Source organism: Myotis yumanensis, unplaced genomic scaffold (genome assembly GCF_028538775.1).
Source record: "Myotis yumanensis isolate MYYU_CA2020_CCGP unplaced genomic scaffold, mMyoYum1.0.hap1 SCAF_2, whole genome shotgun sequence".
NCBI lineage: Eukaryota > Metazoa > Chordata > Mammalia > Chiroptera > Vespertilionidae > Myotis > Myotis yumanensis.
Genome location: NW_027223753.1, coordinates 102,574,700 through 102,593,529, shown reverse-complemented (window position 1 = coordinate 102,593,529; position 18,830 = coordinate 102,574,700). Strand labels below are relative to the sequence as shown.

The 18,830-nt window shown below is 37.5% G+C and overlaps 1 protein-coding gene across 6 annotated transcripts in view; it reads left to right on the top strand.

Annotated features, from left to right (window-relative positions):
- XRN1 (5'-3' exoribonuclease 1) overlaps window positions 1-18,830 on the top strand; it is a 218,737-nt gene that overhangs the window by 130,296 nt on the left and 69,611 nt on the right. For 5 of the 6 annotated variants that reach the window (XR_011470291.1, XM_070405900.1, XM_070405899.1 and 2 more), the window contains 5 exons: window positions 7,855-8,017; window positions 8,983-9,096; window positions 10,499-10,597; window positions 13,410-13,525; window positions 14,012-14,158. Coding sequence is in view for 5 of the 6 variants with exons in the window: in XM_070405900.1 (XP_070262001.1) it covers window positions 7,855-8,017; window positions 8,983-9,096; window positions 10,499-10,597; window positions 13,410-13,525; window positions 14,012-14,158 (639 nt within the window). In the remaining variant the exon portion in view is untranslated. Of the gene's footprint in view, window positions 1-846; window positions 2,934-7,854; window positions 8,018-8,982; window positions 9,097-10,498; window positions 10,598-13,409; window positions 13,526-14,011; window positions 14,159-18,830 lie in introns of those variants that run through there. The other variant, XM_070405903.1, reaches the window with a different exon arrangement.

The window sequence follows — 18,830 nt, the reverse complement described above, 5'->3', positions numbered from 1 at the left end:
AGCAATCAAGGCTCAACTACAGCAGGAGGACAGCCCACATAAAAGACACATCTGGAACACCTGGCTCAGGTGAACAGTGAGACTGTGCCCCACAGGACATGTGCTACATAAGGCCACTCTACCAAGACTGGGAGAGGTAGCAGCTCTACTTAATACATAGAAACAAACACAGGGAGGTAGCTTAAAAGAGGAGACAAAGAAACATGTCCCAAATTAAAGAACAGAACAAAACTCTAGAAAACAAACTAAACAAAATGTATACAAGCATTTTACCAGATGCAGAGTTTGAAACACTGGTTATAAAGGTGCTCAATGACCTCAGTGAGAACTTCAACAAAGAGAAATGGAGATGGAAAACATAATAAAGAACTGGTCAGAAATTAAGAATACAATAACAAATGAGGATTACATTAGAAAGAATCAATAGTAGGTTAGATGAAGCATAGGATTGTGTCAGTGATTTGCAAGATATGGTAGCGGAACACACCCAATCAGAACAGCAAAAAGAAAACAATCCAGGAAAATAAGGATAGTATAAGGGGCTTCTGGGACAATATCAGCACCAACGTTTGCATCATGGTATAACATAAGGAGAAGAGAAAGTGCAAGGAATTGGGAACCTTTATTAAGAAATAATGATTGAAAACTTCCCTAATCTAGTAAAGGAAATAAACTTACGTGCCCAGGAATCACAAACATCATGAACCCAAATAGGTCCACACCAAGACACATCACAATTAAAATGTCAAAGGTTATACACAAAGAGAATCTTAAAAATGGTAAGAGAAAAGCAGTTAGTAACCTACAAGGAAGTGCCCATAGGACTGTCCTCTGATTTCTCAACAGAAACTTTGCAGGCCAGAAAGGAATGGCAAGAAATATTCAAAGTGATGAAAAGCAAAGACCTACAACCAAGATTACTCTACTCAGCAAAGCTATCATTTAGAATTGAAGGTCACATAAAGAGCCTCCCAGACAAGGAAAAACTGAAGGAGTTCATCACCACCAATCCAGTATTTCAAGAATGTTAAAGGGATTCTTAAGAAGAAGAAGAGAAAAAACATAAATATAAAAAATATGATTAACAAAATAGCAATAACTACATATCTATAAACAATTTATTAAATGCAAATGGATTAAATCAAAAGACATAAGGTAGCTGGATGGATAAGAAAACAAGTCCTTTACTTATGCTGTCTACAAGAGAGTCACTGCAGATTGAAAAGTACAAAGACTGAAAGTAAAGGGATGGAAAATATTTTATGAAAATGGAAGCAAACAAACAAACAAAAAAACTTATGATAGTAATGCCTATACCAAACAAAATAGACTTTACAACAAAAGATGGACCCACCAGTTTCACTTCTGTGTATTTATCTGAAGAAACCCAAAACACTTCATTTGAAAAGACATATGCACCCAAATGTTTATTGCAGCATTATCTATAATAGCCAAATGAGGAAGCAACCTGTCCATTGGTAGACAAATGAATAAAGAAGAAGCGATGCATATATACAATGGACTATGCCTCAGCTGTTAAGAAGAATGAAATGTTGCCATCTGCAACAACATTGATGGACCTAGTGTATTGTGCTGAGTGAAATAAGTCAGCAAAAATAAATGTCATATAATTTCATTCGTGGAATCTAAATAAAATAAATGAATAGGCAGAAACAGAGAATGTTTTGATGGTAGCCAGATGAGAGGGGTGATGGTGGTATGGGTGCAAAGGGGGAAGGGATAAGAAGTACAAATTGGTAGTTACAGAGTAGTCATGGGGATGTAAACTAAACACAGAGAATATAGTCAGTAATATTGTAATAACTACATATGGTATAGACCAGCCGTGGGCAAACTACAGCCCGCGGGCCGGATCTGGCCCGTTTGAAATGAATAAAACTAAAAAAAAAAAAAGACCGTACCCTTTTATGTAATGATGTTTACTTTGAATTTATATTAGTTCACACAAAGACTCCATCCATGCTTTTGTTCCGGCCCTCCGGTCCAGTTTAAGAACCCATTGTGGCCCTTGAGTCAAAAAGTTTGCCCACCCCTGGTATAGACTTATCAGGGAGATCATTTCATGAGTTACATAAATATTTAAACACTATGTTGTACAACTGAAACTAATATAATATTGTATATCAGCTGTAATTGAAAAAAAACTTTTGAGAAAAAGAAAAAATCTATGATAGAGAAGCAAAACAAAATATAATTTAGGCTGCCTAAAATGATAAATAAAATAAAATGGCAGAAACATAATTAAAATAAGAATTGTCATTAAATCTCAGTGGCTATAGCTCCTCAATTAAAGTACAGAGGCACTTTGATTATATCACCAGCATGATTATCCAACTGTAAACCAGCTATAAGAAGTACACCTGCCAGAACCGGTTTGGCTCAGTGGATAGAGCGTCGACCTGTGGACTGAAAGGTCCCAGGTTCGATTCCGGTCAAGGGCATGTACCTTGGTTGCGGGCACATCCCCAGTAGGAGATGTGCAGGAGGCAGCTGGTCGATGTTTCTCTCTCATCGATGTTTCTAACTCTCTATCTCTCTCCCTTCCTCTCTGTAAAAAATCAATAAAATATATTTAAAAAAAAAAAAAGAAGTACACCTAACACCAAAATTAGTAAGGTTTAAGGTACAGTAATCCCTCACCATCTATAGTTTTCAGAAATTATAATTTTATATTTATATCCCAACCATTTAAAAATGCATCTTTGTTTCAGCTCAGTCTCATGAAATAATACATTATTAAGTATTGGGAAATGCAGACAGAAAGAAAGCAAGGGTTACAATATTCAAAATCAGACAAAATTGAATCGAAGGCTATAAATAGTGGGAAAGGTGACTACGGAAAGTTTATTTCACAATGTAGATAGAACCACATAAAGCGTTATGTCCTGAATAACATAGTTGACCTCATTTATTTGGTGGATTTTGAAGTGCATATTTTCACTTTTTATCATCTTGAACTTAAAATGTAGTTTTCAATTTTGTAGTTTCATTGGTGGACTCTTTTTCTTGCTCAGTGGTTAATAAATCAATTATATATCTTATAATCAATGGTGTCTTAACGGTCTTCAGGAAAAACTGAAGCGAATTAAGGACCACCATAATTTTGGAAAACTGACCTTTCTGACAGATTTGGTAATTAAAAAGAAAATATGCAGATACAAAATCTAAGCAATATAATCATTTGACTTAATAATAATAGATTAGATTCCACAGCCCCACAAAATAAATAAATAAATAAATAAATAAGCCATTTCACATAGGCTGCTAAGTAAATGCAAGAAAATTAAAAGTACAGAAGGAATACAGACTACAACAATGACCCCAAAGCTATAAAAGTATAAAATAAAGCAAAAGTTAAATAGAAAAGGTCTCCCAACCACTTAGAAGTTTTAAAATACTGTTCTAAATAACTATTTTGGTGGTTTTCTTTAATAGAAAATTTTTACTGAAGTATATGTACAGAGGAAAAAATATGTACGCATCATAAGTGTATTACTTGATAAATTTTCACATGTACTACCAGAATACAAGTCAATAAACAGAAACAAAGAAAAATTGCCTTAGTCCCACAAAGCCAAAATCCTTATACCAAAATCTTTTAAGCCATTACCATCCACTTCTCTCCCCCAACAATAACTATTTTGATTTACAACCCCAGAGATTAGTTTTTCCCATTTTTGAATGTTACATGATTGATTCACACAGAATATACTGTTTTTTACCTTAATTTCTTTTGCTCAGTACTGTGATTTTAATATTCATTTGTATTGGTACATATAGTTATAGTTTGTTCACTTTCACTAATGATAGCATTACATTGTATGAAGACAGCACAATTTACCCACTCTATTGTGGATGGACAATTGAGTTGTTTCTCATTTGCGACTTTTTTTATTTATTATTGTTTTATTGCTTAAAGTATTACAAAGAGTATTACATATGTCTCCTTTTTTTCCCCGCCCTTGACAATCCCCTGGCCTCCCCTACCCCCAGTGTCTTATGTCCATTGGTTATGCTTATATGCATGCATACAAGTCCTTCGGTTGATCTCTTACCCCCCTCCCTCCTGGCCCCCAACCCTCCCTGGCCTTCCCACTGCAATTTGACAATGTGTTTGAGGCAGTTCTGCCTCTGTATCTATTATTGTTCATAAGTTTATAATGGTCTTTATTATCCATGAATGAGTGAGATCATGTGGTATTTTTCCTTCATTGACTGGCTTATTTCACTTAGCATAATGCTTTCCAGTTCCATCTATGCTGTTGCAAATGGTAAGAGTTCCTTCTTTTTTATAGCAGCATAGTATTCCATCGTGTAGATGTACCATGGTTTTCTAATCCATTCATCTACTGATGGGCACTTAGGCTGTTTCCAGATCTTAGCTATGGTAAATAGTACTGCTATGAACATATGGGTGCATGTATCCTTTCTGATTGGTGTTTCTGGTTTCTTGGGATATATTCCTAGAAGTGGGATCACTGGGTCAAATGGGAGTTCCATTTTTAGGTTTTTGAGGCAACTCCATACTGTCTTCCATAGTGGCTGCACCATTCTGCATTCCCACCGGCAGTGCACGAGTGTTCCTTTTTCTCCACATCCTCTCCAGCACTTGTCGTTTGTTGATTTGTTAATGATAGCCAGTCTGACAGGTGTGAGATGGTACCTCATTGTTGTTTTGATTTGCATCTCTCGAATGATTAGTGACTTTGAGCATGTTTTCATATGTCTCTTGTATGTCCTCTTTCAAAAAGTGTTCTATTTAGGTCCCTTGCCCATTTTTTGATTGGATTGTTTATCTTCCTTTTGTTAAGTTGTATGAGTTCCCTATAAATTTTGGAGATTAAGCCCTTATCAGATATGACATTGGCAAATATGTTTTCCCATGCAGTGGGCTTTCTTGTTGTTTTGTTGATGGTTTCTTTTGCTGTGCAGAAGCATTTTAGTTTGATGTAGTCCCATTTGTTCATTTTCTCTTTAGTTTCAAGTGTCCTAGGAGCTGCCACGGCTGCGAGGGCTAAACCCCTTTTACGTATTTCATGCATCAGGCCTCTAGACCTATATAATAAAAGCCTAGGTGGTATCACGCCCTCACGCAACTTCAACACAATATGGCCACCATAAGATGGCTGCCACAAGATGGCCACACTCACAGCGGAGGCGGGGCTCGGTGGCCGCTCTGCGCAGTGAGGCCTAGGGGTCCCGCTCTGTGCAGCGCGGAGGAGCCTGGTACTAACATCTCCACTGCCTCGCATGGAGGAAGCAGGTTCAGTGTAGTAGGCAGGTCGTGGCAGGGGAGGGAAGTTGTGGGCAATGAGGCCAGCAGGGGAGGGGAGTTTGGGACAATCAGGCCCCAGTAGGGGAGGAAAGTTGGGAGCCATCAGGCCGGCAGGGGAGGGCATTTGGGGGCCATCAGGCCAGCAGGGGAGGGCGGTTGTACATGTGACCAGAAAAAGGAAGGTGGCCATATTCCTTCCCAGATGGACCAGATCTGCAAAGAACATGGCTTCACTGGATGGTTTGACAAAGGACAATATTAACATAGGGGAACCAGCCTGGTTCCTAGTGGAGAACATTCTCGTGAGCCACCAAAGTTTTCCTAATGAAGACAATGATATGGACAAAATTAAACTGTACCAGGAGGCCTTGCCAGCAAAGAGCAAATCCCAGTGTTGCTGACGTGGCTACAGCTCCTCTCATGCTTTCCAGATGCAGCCTGACTTGATTTCTCCATTTGGAGCAAAATCCTGAGAATGGTGGATGGATGCCCTGCTCTGTGATCTTCCCAGGGCTGTGCTTTAACATGACCGTGAGGGTACCCCAGGAGCCTTAGTTGAAGTGGATGTTGGTGTCTATCCTGAGCATGGCTCTATACCTTAGAGTGAGCACTCAGGCTTCTCTTGTTGCTGCTGCCATCAGGTTCAGGATAATGTTTATGTCCTTAACATCTTTGAAAATGACAATGCTCAGGATTTGGTATGAGTTGCAAGTTGTAGCTCTTAGTGTAAGCACTGGGGTAGTAATAAAACTTTCCCAGCAGTCTTACAGTAATTGTATGAGTCTGTATTTTTGTATTCCATCTTCACTTTTAAGGGAGTCTTTTAGACTATTAGCCACAGAAGGCTTGAAGTTTCTGTTCAGCAATTTCTTCCCCCTCGAAACTTCCCCCTGGGACTAGTTTTGTCAGAGCTATAACAGTCATAGTCAAGGAGAGAAGTTATTCAAAGCACAGATTAGATCCGAGGTTCCATAGTATGAATAGTGAGAGAAACAAGGTCGTGTGGTTTTTATATAAAGTTTTGGGCATTTAAAGTATAATACATGAGAAAGGTATGTCTGGCTCACAATATTTGTATTACCATTCAACCCAATTAAGAACAGAATAAATATTTTGACAGAAAGAAAGAAAGGGCCCAATGAATGCCCCTGTCAACCTTTTGTCTGTCTGCATTTACCTATTCTGGATGTTTCATATAAATGCAATCATATATGTGACCTTTGGTGTCTGGCTTGTTTCATTGAACATGTTTTTGAAATTCATATACATTGTAGTATGTATCAGTACTCATTTCTTTTTATGGCTGAATATTCCATTATATGGATATACTACCTTTTGTTTATCCATTTATCTGTCAGTGGACATTTGGGTTGTTTCTACCTTTTTGCTATTGTTAGTAGTGTTACTATGAGTATTTATTTATTAACTAGAGGCCCAGTGCACGAATTCATGCATGGGTGGGGTCCGAATGGCCAGGCCCCAATTGGCGGATCAGGGCTGGGCCTGTTGGGAGGAGGTGACAGTGGCTGACTGGGGGGAGGGGCTGCGGGTGATTGGCCAGTGGGCCCCTCCCCTGATTGGGTTGCAGGGACCGATCCAGTGCAGGGCAGGCTGAGGGGAGGGGCTGTGGGCCGATCAGTGCTGTGAGGGCCATCGGGCAGGGCCAGCCGGGGTTGGCGGGGGGAGGTGCTGCAGGAGTTTAGCCAGCTGGCCCCACCCCCTATTGGGGTAGTGAGGGACAATCAGGGTCGGGGCTGGCCAGAGGGAGGGGCTACAGGCCGATCAGGGTGGTGGGGGCCCATTGGGGGCGGGGCTGGCCAAGGAGTGGGCCTGCAGGAGGTTTGCCAGCCGGACCCGCCCCCTATTTGGGTGGGGGGGTCGATCAGGGATGGGGCCAGTCAGGGGGAAGGGCACAGAGGAGTTGGCCACCGGCTCTGCCCCCCTATCAGGGTGGGAGAGGCTGATCAGGGGTGGGGCGGCTGGGGGAGGGGCCTACAAAGGTTCACTGGCTGCAGTGGGTGTCATAGCGACTGGTCATTCAGGTCGTTACAGCGTTATGGTTGCTAGATAGATAGATAGATAGATAGATAGATAGATAGATATTTAAGTATCCATTTCTAGTTCTTAGGGTATATACCCAGAGGTGGAATTGCTGAACTATATGGCAATTCTATGTTTAACTCTTTGAGGAACTGCCCAACTGTTTTACACAGTAACTGCACCATTTTACATTCCTACCAGCAATATATATGTTCCAATTTCTCCACTTCTTTTCCAACACTTGTTTTCACTTTTTATATGATAGCCTTCCTGGTGTAAAAAACATAGGAGTTTCTTATAGTTCTGTGACTTCTCATTTAATTTCACAGACATTGGGATAGGTATTCAGAGAGTAAAAAAACGAATGCAAAAGTCTTAAGTACTTAGAATTATTAGCATATTTATTTAAAATTTATTTAAGCATTTGAATATGAGTTGGTGGTTTGGAGGATGATTGTCATCCTAAATTATATACACACTCATACATATCTATATTTCTTTTTTATTCTTTCTTTTAGCTACCTGAGAAGAAAAGGAATAATAATTAATGAAACATCTGCAGTTGTATATGCTCAGTTACTCACAGGTCATAGATATCAAATAAATCAAAATGGTGAAGTTCGTCTAGAGAAACAATGGTCAAAACAAGTTCTTCCTTTTGTTTATCAAGCTGTTGTCAAGGTAAGTCTCCATCAGGTCTCAATTATATCTTAGTGTACACTATTGCACACTGTATAAAGACAGACTATATATCATATTAACATTGGCTTCTAATTAAAAGAGTAATATATCAATGTATAATGGAAACTATTATTTAATATAATTTGCAAAATATTGTCTTTTTTAAAAGGCAGATTACATCCTCCGACACTCTGTGGTTAGGAACATGTCCTTTTAATTTTTTTTTTTTTTTTAATCCTCACCCGAGGACATGCTTAGAGAGAGGAAGGGAGAGAGATGGCGGGGAAGGGGTAGAATGAGAGAGAAACATACATCGGTTGCCTATCATACACTCCCTGATTGGGGATCAAACCTGCAACCTTTTGGTGCACGGGACAGTGTTCAACCAACTGAGCCACTAGGGCAGGGCTAATTTATTTTTAACTTAATCTCTAAAAGAAAAATCTCAGCATTAACTTATACCTTTGCATTTTTAGATTTTTATTCTCAAAAGAAAATGTTTGCCTTAAATAAATTAGTAAATGCAAAAGGCTGTTGTTGTGTTTGTAATCTTAGATGTAGTGTGGGGATAACATTTTTTAAAGCATGTAGTGATCCTGTAATTTTGGGGAAACATTACAGTGTAGTGATTAAGAGCACAGATGCCTAAGTTGACTTCGTAGCTATATGACCTTGGGCAAGATTCACCCTCTTTCTGTGCCTTAGTCTCCTCATCTCTAAAGTGGGGCTAATAATTAATAATGGTCTCTGCCACAGAGGGTTGTCTTAAGGATAAAATGAAATAATAAAAGTGTGCAATGCCTAAAAGCAGTCAATAAATTTTAGCTGCCAGTATTGGTATGTAGACAGTCTTTGCGTTTGACATTTATAAGTAATATAGCCATAGTCCCATAGGAAAAAAACTTGTGTACAATCTATGAAAGATTTGACTGTGATGATTTACTTTTATATTTTATTCTATATAGGACATCCGAGCTTTTGATTCCCGTTTCTCCAATATCAAAACTTTGGATGACTTGTTTCCTCCTAGAAGTACGGTCTTTATGCTGGGAACCCCCTATTATGGCTGTGCTGGAGAAGTTAGTTACTGTTACTAATTAAATTTCTCTCTGGTTTGAAATTAATACAATTCTTTACCTTTTCTTCACTTAAGTGTAAAATAGAAAGTAATACTGAAGTGTAAAAATAAGAAAGAATTCATTCATCTAACTAATGAACATAGTATTTGGCTATATATCTTTAGTCTTAAGCATGTTGGGGTCAGGAGGTGGGGATAAAAAAGAATTCAAATCCTGCTCTCTTTAGTAGTATATTGTGGTATATATGAATCAATTCTATAGTTATTTTAGATGTATTATTGGGTTAATGAATTTATAGATGTGTTAATGTTTTGGGAAGGTCCAGTTCTCACATGGAAAAAGGCACATGCAAATATACATATATGCCTATACATACACATATGTGTCTTTGCTACTTATCTTTTTGTGCAAATGATGAGAGGGTATCACATAGTCACAGGAACCAGGTTGAAGGGACTCCTACTGGTCAGATCTGGAACAGTTTGGGGGGACCTGGCCTGCAGGGGGGTGAGGAAAGTGGGGACAACCAGGCCTGCAGGGTGGGGCAGTTAGGGGTGACCAGGCCGGCAGGGGAGGGCAGTTGAGGATGACCAGGCCTGCAGGGGTGGGCAGTTAGGGGCTACCAGACCGGCAGGGGAGGGCAGTTAGGGGCAACCGGGCCAGCAAGGGAGGGCAATTGGGGGCGACTGTGCTGGCAGGGGAGGACAGTTGGGAGCAATCATTTCGGCAGGGAGCAGTTAGGCGTCGATCAGGCTGGCAGGGGAGTGGTTAGGGGGTGATCAGGCTGGCAGGCAAAAGCGGTTAGGGGCAATCAGGCAAGCAGGCAGGCAAGCAGGCAGGCAAGCAGGCAGACGAGCACTTGGGACCCAGCAGTCCTGGATTGTGAGAGAGATGTCCAACTGCAGTCGGACTTCCCCCAAGGGGTCCCAGATTGGAGAGGGTGCAAGCTGGGCTGAGGGACACCATTCTTCTCCCCCAGTGCACAAATTTCATGTACTAGGCCTCTAGTAATTATATATATTTAAATATGCATACAAAGCACAAGTGTTAAAACATGGAGTAAAATGTTAACAGTAGGTTGATCTGGGTAAATGTTTTTCAATTGTTCTTTGACCTGTTTTTAGTTTTGCAACTTCTTGGTAGTTTGAAATTATTTGCAAATTAAAAGTTAATTTAAAAAAAAGAGAGAGAGAGACTGGTTAACACCTATTAAACAATGTAGACTCAAATTTGCAGTATAATCACATTCCCTCAAAAATTCCAAGAGAATTTCCACTATCCAACTTTATTGTCTTACTGCATTTCAGAAATAATAAACACTGTTCAAATAAATAGAAAAATCAAGTGAGTAAAATGTAGTGAAAGAGACTAAAACCTACTGTGATTTTTTTCTTTCTCCAAGGTTCAGGATTCAGGGGATGTGATTACAGAAGGTAGGATTCGTGTGGTTTTCAGCATTCCATGTGAACCCAATCTTGATGCTTTAATACAGAACCAGCATGTGAGTACTATAGTCCATATTGTTTAATTTAGAATTAATGAACTTTAAAAAATATTAGAATGATATTTTTGCCAACTTCTTGGAATTTATTGCAAATATTTTATTTAATACTAATTAAATTTCCTTACAGTTATATCTAGTATTATTTAAAAATAAATGTGGAGTCTGCTTAGAACTTCATGTAGAACTTTGACGGGGGAGTGGGGGGAATCACTGAAATCCCATTATTAATCTATAATGGTTACTATGGGTTATTGTATTCGAACTTATAAGTAGCACGTTGATTAGCATACCCTCTGGGAATAGACTTGGGTTTTTAAATGCTTGATAATCAAAGCCTGCATTTTATATTTACAAGTGACATATGGCCTTCTTACACAAGTTAAATGTCTCTACTCAGCTAAAGATGAATAGTCCCTAGAGAAAACTTGAAAATTGCATTTAAGGTCACAGCACCCTTTTTCAGGACCTTTTTTTCCGAAGATGTTCACTGTCCTTTTTCTGATTTCCCTGTTAAAATAGGGAGAAGATCCTGATATATCTGTCATTTTTCTTATTGATTGGATAATTAACTTGACTAAAATTAATTCACAAGCAGCCAGCTATTGCTACTTTTATTTTATCTAATGATAAAATCTAAAGTTTTATATCCTGTGGAATGAATGTATGGCATTAGGCATCAGCATACCCATGAGGAAACTTTATGGAAGGCAGAAAAGTTCCTAAAATCTTACCATTAGGCCTCTTAGAGGAAGAATCCTCCAAGCACATTCAGGAAATGGAGACAGTGGCCCATTAAGTAAAAAGCTGTAGCTCTGTTCTGGGAGTCAGTGGAGGTGGAAAAACTTGCATTCATTCCTTCATGCCTAGCTTTTTCTAGACCTGCAGGCACCTTCCCACTTCTAGCATATAGTGTTTCTAGGTGTACTTTCTCTTTACATACCTTCTTTAACTTTTACTCAAGCCTTCTTTCTCTCTCCTAACGGTCTCACCTATTTATTTTACAATTTCTAGGATGTTTGTGTAATTTTTTAATTGATTTCAGAGAGGAAGGGGGAGGGAGAGATAGAGACATCAATGATGAAAGTGAATCCTTGATTGGCTGCCTCCTGCACGCCCCCTACTGGGGATTGAGCCTGAAACTTGGGCATGTGCCCTTGACCAGAATCGAACCTGGGTTCCTTTAGTCTGCAGGCTGACACTCTATTTGCTGAGCCAAACCAGCCAGGGCTGTTTGTGTGACTTTAATAATTTTAGTTATACCATAACCCAATATTTCTCAAAAGTAGTACTGTTGGTATTTTGGGCAAAACAGTTACGTCCTTTATCTGGTAGGACAGTTGACATCCTTAGCCCCTGAACACTGAGTAGTAGTAGCCTGTGCCTTTTGTTGTTGTTTTTATCCTGACCCGAGGATATTTTTTCCATTGATTTTTAGAGAGAGTGGAAAGAAATGAGGAGAGAGGGAGAGAGATAGAGAGTAAAAGAAAGAAACATTAGTGTGAGAGAGACACATCAATTGGTTGCATCTAGCATGTGCCCCGACTGGGGCCGGGGATCGAACCTGCAACCCAGGTACATGCCCTTGACAGGGAATTGAACCCACCACCCTTTGGTGCACGAGCCAATGCTCTGTCCACTGAGCCATACCAGCCAGGGCATTGTAACATGATGTGCCCCTACACATTTCCAGACGCTTATTAAAAAACTGATAATTACCTGTGATAGAGAACCTGCTACCTTAATTTTTATTATCTATTCTGGAAAGCATACTTGATTTGTCTGTATTATTTCTAAATCTGATAAGGTTCTTAATCAAAATTGTGTCATATTCTTGACTAGCCTATTAATGGTAACTTTATATTCCAGGACACTAAAAATCTTTATCCACTTAGGAGTGACTATAGACATGATCATTAAAAAAATAATAGTGGATGAATTAATTCCTTACCAATTACTCTCTGGAAATTTTGTATTTATTGGTGATAAAATATCCTTATATTCATATAAAATAAAACATGAATATAAAACATTTATATGATTCCTATAAATATAAATAAGTATGTGTTATCATTATGTAAATTATGTTAGAAATTATTGTTACTTTCATGTGATAATAAATATTAGGGGAAACAAGTATTGTTTATATCTATATATGACATAAATATCATATACATATTTTAATCCTCACCAGAGGATATTTTTTTCCATTGATTTTTTAGAGCGAGTGGAAAGGAGGGAGGAGGTTGGGGAGAGAGAAACATGGATGTGAAAGAGACACATCAATTGGTTGCCTGCCATTTGCATTCCAACCAGGAATCAAACCCAGGACTAGGTCAGGGCAGAGTATACTTTTAATTTCGCTCAGCAGCAGCTATTTTGATGACATACTCATGTTTTAATTCATTGTAATAATTATCAAGGCCTGATTTTTTTTCCCAGGTACTTTACTAAGCCCTACTTGCAATATGAAAATTTATTTTAAGCATTTAATTCTTGCCTGCATTGTTCGCCATTTATTACTTATTGTAGAGTTTATTTCTTGAGACATTTCACAAACTGTATATTTCTTCTTCCTTTCACCTGTCCTTGGAAATTCTATCCTTTAAGGAAGGGAAGGTGCAGAAAGATTCTGCTTACAGATCCTTTTTAAAAAGAGGGTAGCGAAATGATCATTTACTTTTGAGAATTCTTATATAGCCACAATACAATGGTTAGTCATGTCTTGGTTATCTCCAAATTTTAAACATAAAGAAATAACATTTAATGCTTTGCGTTTCTATAATTGACCTTTTTGTTTTTATATTTCAAGAAATATTCCATAAAGTACAACCCAGGATATGTGTTGGCCAGTCGCCTTGGAGTGAGTGGATACCTTGTTTCAAGGTTTACAGGAAGTATTTTTATTGGAAGAGGATCTAGGAGAAAGTAAGTTTATGTTAAAGAAATTTACTTAAAGTGGCAGAAAAAATTGAATGATAAAGATAAAATGATCAATATTTTAGTATACATTTTCCTTAAAAATTTTACATAAATTTCTCTGATGGTGATATTTTCTCTAAATGGCATGTTATAGGTGGTTGAAAAGACAGTTGTTATTTTTGCAGCTAGTATATTGAACCTTGAAAAAAGGTATCAAGGTGTGTGTGAATCTCAGTAGTATATTTTCCTATATCATTCTCCTCTCTAATTACATAATCTTTGTTAACTTATGCTTTCTTAACTTGGATTTCCTCTATTTTTTTCAATTACTGCTAATTCAGAAATAACCATGATAACTAAAATATAGAACAATTAAAACTAACTTTTTCTAAGATTTGAAATCAAAACTTTTTGTTCTTTCAACAAAATTTTAAAATGTGTGTGTGTGTGTGTGTGTGTGTGTGTGTTTGTGTTTGTGTGGTTTAAATTCAGCCCTCACGGAGACCATAAAGCAAATGTGGGTTTGAATCTCAAGTTCAACAAGAAAAATGAGGAGGTACCAGGATATACTAAGAAAGTTGGAAATGAGTGGATGTATTCATCTGCCACCGAACAACTTCTTGCAGAGTACATAGAGAGGTAAGTGCTAAATAAGATCCCAGTAGGCATCCAGAAACATAGGAATATAATAATAATAATTTTGCCTTGCTGATAACAGTTTTAGAGGGAAAATGTTTCTTTTAGGAAAATTTGACATGTGTTACATATAAACTTATTTTTACCATTGGCAGAGATTTATTTACCTATTTTAATTTTTTTTAAAAATTTTCGTTACAGTTGAAATACAATATTATGTTAGTTTCAGGTATACAGCGTAGTGATTAGAGATTTATATAACTTACAAAGTACTCATCCCCAAAAGTCTAGTACTCATCTGACACTATACATAGTTGTTGCTATATTATTGACTATATTACCTATGCTGTACTTTATGTCCTCAAGACTATTTTTATAACTGCCAATTTGTACTTCTTAATACCTTCCCCTTTTTCACCCCTACCCATAACACTCCCTCATCTGACAACCATCAAAATGTTCTCTGTACCTATGAGTTTGTTTCTGTTTTGTTTGTTTGTTATTTTGTGTTTTAGAGTCTACATATAAGAGAAATCATATGGTATTTGTCTTTGTGACATATTTTACTTAGCATAATACCCTCTAGGTTCATCTATACTGTCGCAAATGGTAAGATTTAATTCATTTTTATGGATGAGTAATATTTCATAGTATACTAGAGGTCTGGTGCATGAAAATTCATGCACTGGACGAGGGGTCCCTCAACCCAGCCTGCCCCCTCTCACAGTCCAGGAGCCCTCTGGGGCAGGAGGTGACCCTGCGATCAGGGGAGGGTGACGCCCCCATCACACCTCTGCTGCTGCCACTGCTGGCAACGCAAGCCTTGGCCAGCCCTGGTTACCTGAGCCTCGGGCCAGCCATGAGCAGCTGGGGGGCTGAGATGCCTGGGGGACTCTGGAGGCAGGTGCACGGCAAGGCCAGGCGGGGCTGAGGGGGCTGGGCACTGCCATCTTGTGGCTGTGGGCGCCGCCATCTTTGAGGGTGTGACTGTCAATTAGCATATTCCCTCCTTACTGGCTATGGGCACCACCATCTTTGAGGGCGTGGCAGTCAATTAGCTTATTCTCTCCTTATTGGCTGTGGGCACCACCATATTTGAGGGTGGGGCACTCAATTAGCATATTCCCTCCTTATTGGCTGTGGGTGCCGCCATCTTTGAGGGAGGGGCAGTCAATTAGCATATTCCCTCCTTATTGGCTGTGGGTGCCGCCATCTTTGCAACAGTGTAGGGTCAATTAGCATATTCCCTCTTTATTAGATAGGATATGTACCACATCTTTATCCATTTGTCTATCAATGGACACTTGGGTTACTTTGATATCTTAGCTATTGTAAATAATGTTGCAATGAATATAGAGGTGTATTTTTAATTAGTGTTTTGGATTTCTTCTAATAAATAACCAGAAATGGCATTGCTGAGTCATATAGTAATTCCGTTTTTAATTTTTTTAGGAACCTCTATACTGTTTTCCATAGTGGCTGCACCCATTTACAATTGCACTAATAGGGCATTAAGGTTCCCTTTTTCTCCACATCCTTATTAACACTTGTTGTTTGTTGATTTTTTGATGGTAGCCATTCTGACAGGTTTATGGTGATGTCTCATTGTGATTTTAATGTGCATTTCCCTGTTGATTAGTGATGTTGAACATCTTTTCATGTCCTCATTGGAGAAATGTCTATTCAGGTCCTCTATAAAATTTTTAATTGGATTGTTTGTGCTTTTTTGGTGTTAAATTGTGTTCTTTATAAAATTTGAATATTAACCCCTTGTTGGATGTATCATTGGCATATATCTTCTTCCATTCAGCAGATTGTCTTTTTCGTTTTATTTATTTTTTTCCTCTGTGCAAAAACTTTTTAGCTTAATGTGGTCTCATTTGTTTAATTTTTCTTTTATTTTTCTGTGTCGAGGACACATACTGAAAAAAACAATACTGAGAGTGATATCAAAGAGTTTACTGCCTATGTTTTCTTCTAGGAGTCTTATGGTTTCAAGTTTTACATTTAAATCTTTCATCCATTTTGAGTTTCTTTTTGTATGTGGTGTAAAAAATGGTGTTGTTTTATTTTTTACATGTGTCTGCCCAATGTTGTCAACACCATTTGTTGAAGAGACTGTCTTTATCCTATTGTGTATTCTTGTCTCATTTGTCATACAAAAATTGTCCATATATGCCTGGATTTATTCCTGGGTGCTCCTCTGGTCAATGTGTCTGTTTTTATGCCAACACGAGAGGCCCAATGCATGAAATTCGAGCTGCCTCTGACTCAGCCTTGGCAGAAGGACGTCTGGTCTAATTAGCATATTATGCTTTTATTATTATAGATTATTATAGAAGATGCTGTCTTGATGACTATAGCCTGATGACTATAATTTGATATCAGGTAGCATGATACCCCCAACTTTGTTTTCCTTTCTCAAGATTGCTTTGGCTTCAGGTCCTCTGTGGTTCCATATAAATTTTAGGATTATTTAGGTTATAGTTCTGTGAAAAATGCCATTGGTATTTTGATAGGAATTGCATTGAATCTATAGATTGCTTTGGGTTGTATGGATATTTAATGATGTTAACTCTTCCTGTCCATGAGCACAGTACAGGCTTCCATTGATTTGTATCTTCTTTACTTTCTTTCTTCTATGTCTTAATAGTTTTCAAGTTCAGGTCTTTTATTTCCTTGGTTAAATTTATTCCTAGGTATTTTATTTTTTGACTCAATTGTAAATAATTTGTCTTTCTGATAGTTCATTAATGGACTATAAAAATGCAACCAATTCCTGAATATTAATTTTGTATCCTGCTACTCTGCTGAATTCATTTATCAGTTCTAATACTTTTTTTGTTACAATCTTTAGGATTCTATACATAGAATATCATGTCATCTGCAAATTATGACAATTTTACTTTTTATTTTCCAGTTTGGGTAACTTCTATTTCTTTTCCTTGTCTAATTGCTATGGCTAGGACTTCCGGTACTATGTTAAATAGAAGGGGTCAACAACCTTTTTTTGTTCCTGATCATAAGAAAAACTGCTTTACCTCTTCCTCATTGAGTATGATGTTACCTATGGTTTTGTCATATATGGCCTTAATTATGTTGAGGTATGTTTTCTCTATTCCCACTTTGCTGAGAGTTTTTATCATAAGTGGATAATGGATTTTGTCACATCCTTTTCTGCATCTATTGATATGATCATGTGGTTTTTATTTTCATTTTATTTATGTAGTGTATAACATTAATTGACATGTGGATATTGAACCATCCTTGAATCCGAGAAATAAGTCCCACTTGATCGTGGAGTATGATCTTTGTAATGTTTTGCTGAATTTGGTTTGCAGGTATTTTGTTGAGACTTTTTGTATCTATGTTCCACCAGGGATAATGGTCTGTAGTTTTCTATTTTTCCAATGTGTTTGTATGATTCTGAAATCAGGGAAATGCTAGCCTTGTAAAATGAGCTTTGGAGCCTTCTTACCTCTTCAATTTTGAATAGTTTGAGGGGGATAGGTGTTAAATTTTTTCTGAATATTTTTTTAATTTACTTATTCAGGACTTTTATTAGAAGTTTTTTGAATACTGATTTGCTTTCATTGGTCATAATCAGTCTATTTAGATTATCTGCTGCTTCTTGCTTCTGTCATATTTCATTTCTAATATTATTTATTTGGGTCCTCTTACTTTTACATGACTCTGATGAAAGTGTTATCATTTTTTTTTTATCTTTTCAAAGAACAAGCTGTTGGCTTCATTGATATTTTATGTTGTGTTTTTGGACACAAGTTTGTTTATTTCTGCTCTGATCTCTATTATTTTATTCCTTCTACTCACTTTGGGTTTTGTTTATTGATTTCTGTTTAGTTCTTTTAGGTGTAAGGTTAAATTTTTTGAGATTTTTTTGGCTTGAGATAGTCCTGTATTGCTATGATTTTCTCTTTTAGAACTACTTTGGCTGTGGCCTATAGATTTTTTAAGCTTGTTGTATTTTCATTATCATTCCTCTCATGATAGTTTTTTATGTCTTCCTCAATTATTTTGTTAACCCAGTGATTGTTTTGTATCATGTTATTTAGCCTCTATGCATTGTGTGTTTTTCAGTTTCCTTCTTGTAATTGATTTCTCATTTCATAACACTGTGATTCTAGTAGATGCTTGGAATGGTTTCAGTCTTTTTAAATTAATTGAGACTTGTTTTGTGGCCTAATATGTGATCTACCCTAGAAAATGTTCTATGTGTACTTGAAAAGAATATAAATTATGCTGCTTTTAGATTGAAATGTCCTAAAAATATCAATCAGATCCATCTGGTCTAATTTATCATATTGCCTTGTTGATTTTCTGTCTAGATGATCTATCAATTGATGTCACTAGAGTGGTTAAGTCCCCGACTATGACTGTATTATTGTTGACCTCTCCCTTTGTCTCAATATTTGCTTTATTTATTTAGATGCTACTATTTTGGTTATGGAAAGGTTAAAGGGGGTTATATCCTCTTTTTTAATTGATCCCTTTACCATTACAAAATGTCTTTCTTTGTTACTGTTATATACATCCTTTGTTTTAAAGTCTATCCAATATATCTATTGCTACTCCAGCTAAATTTTTTTCATTTGCATTTGCAAAAATATCTTTTTTTCATCCCTTTATTTTCAGTCTGTGTATGTCTTTTAGTCTG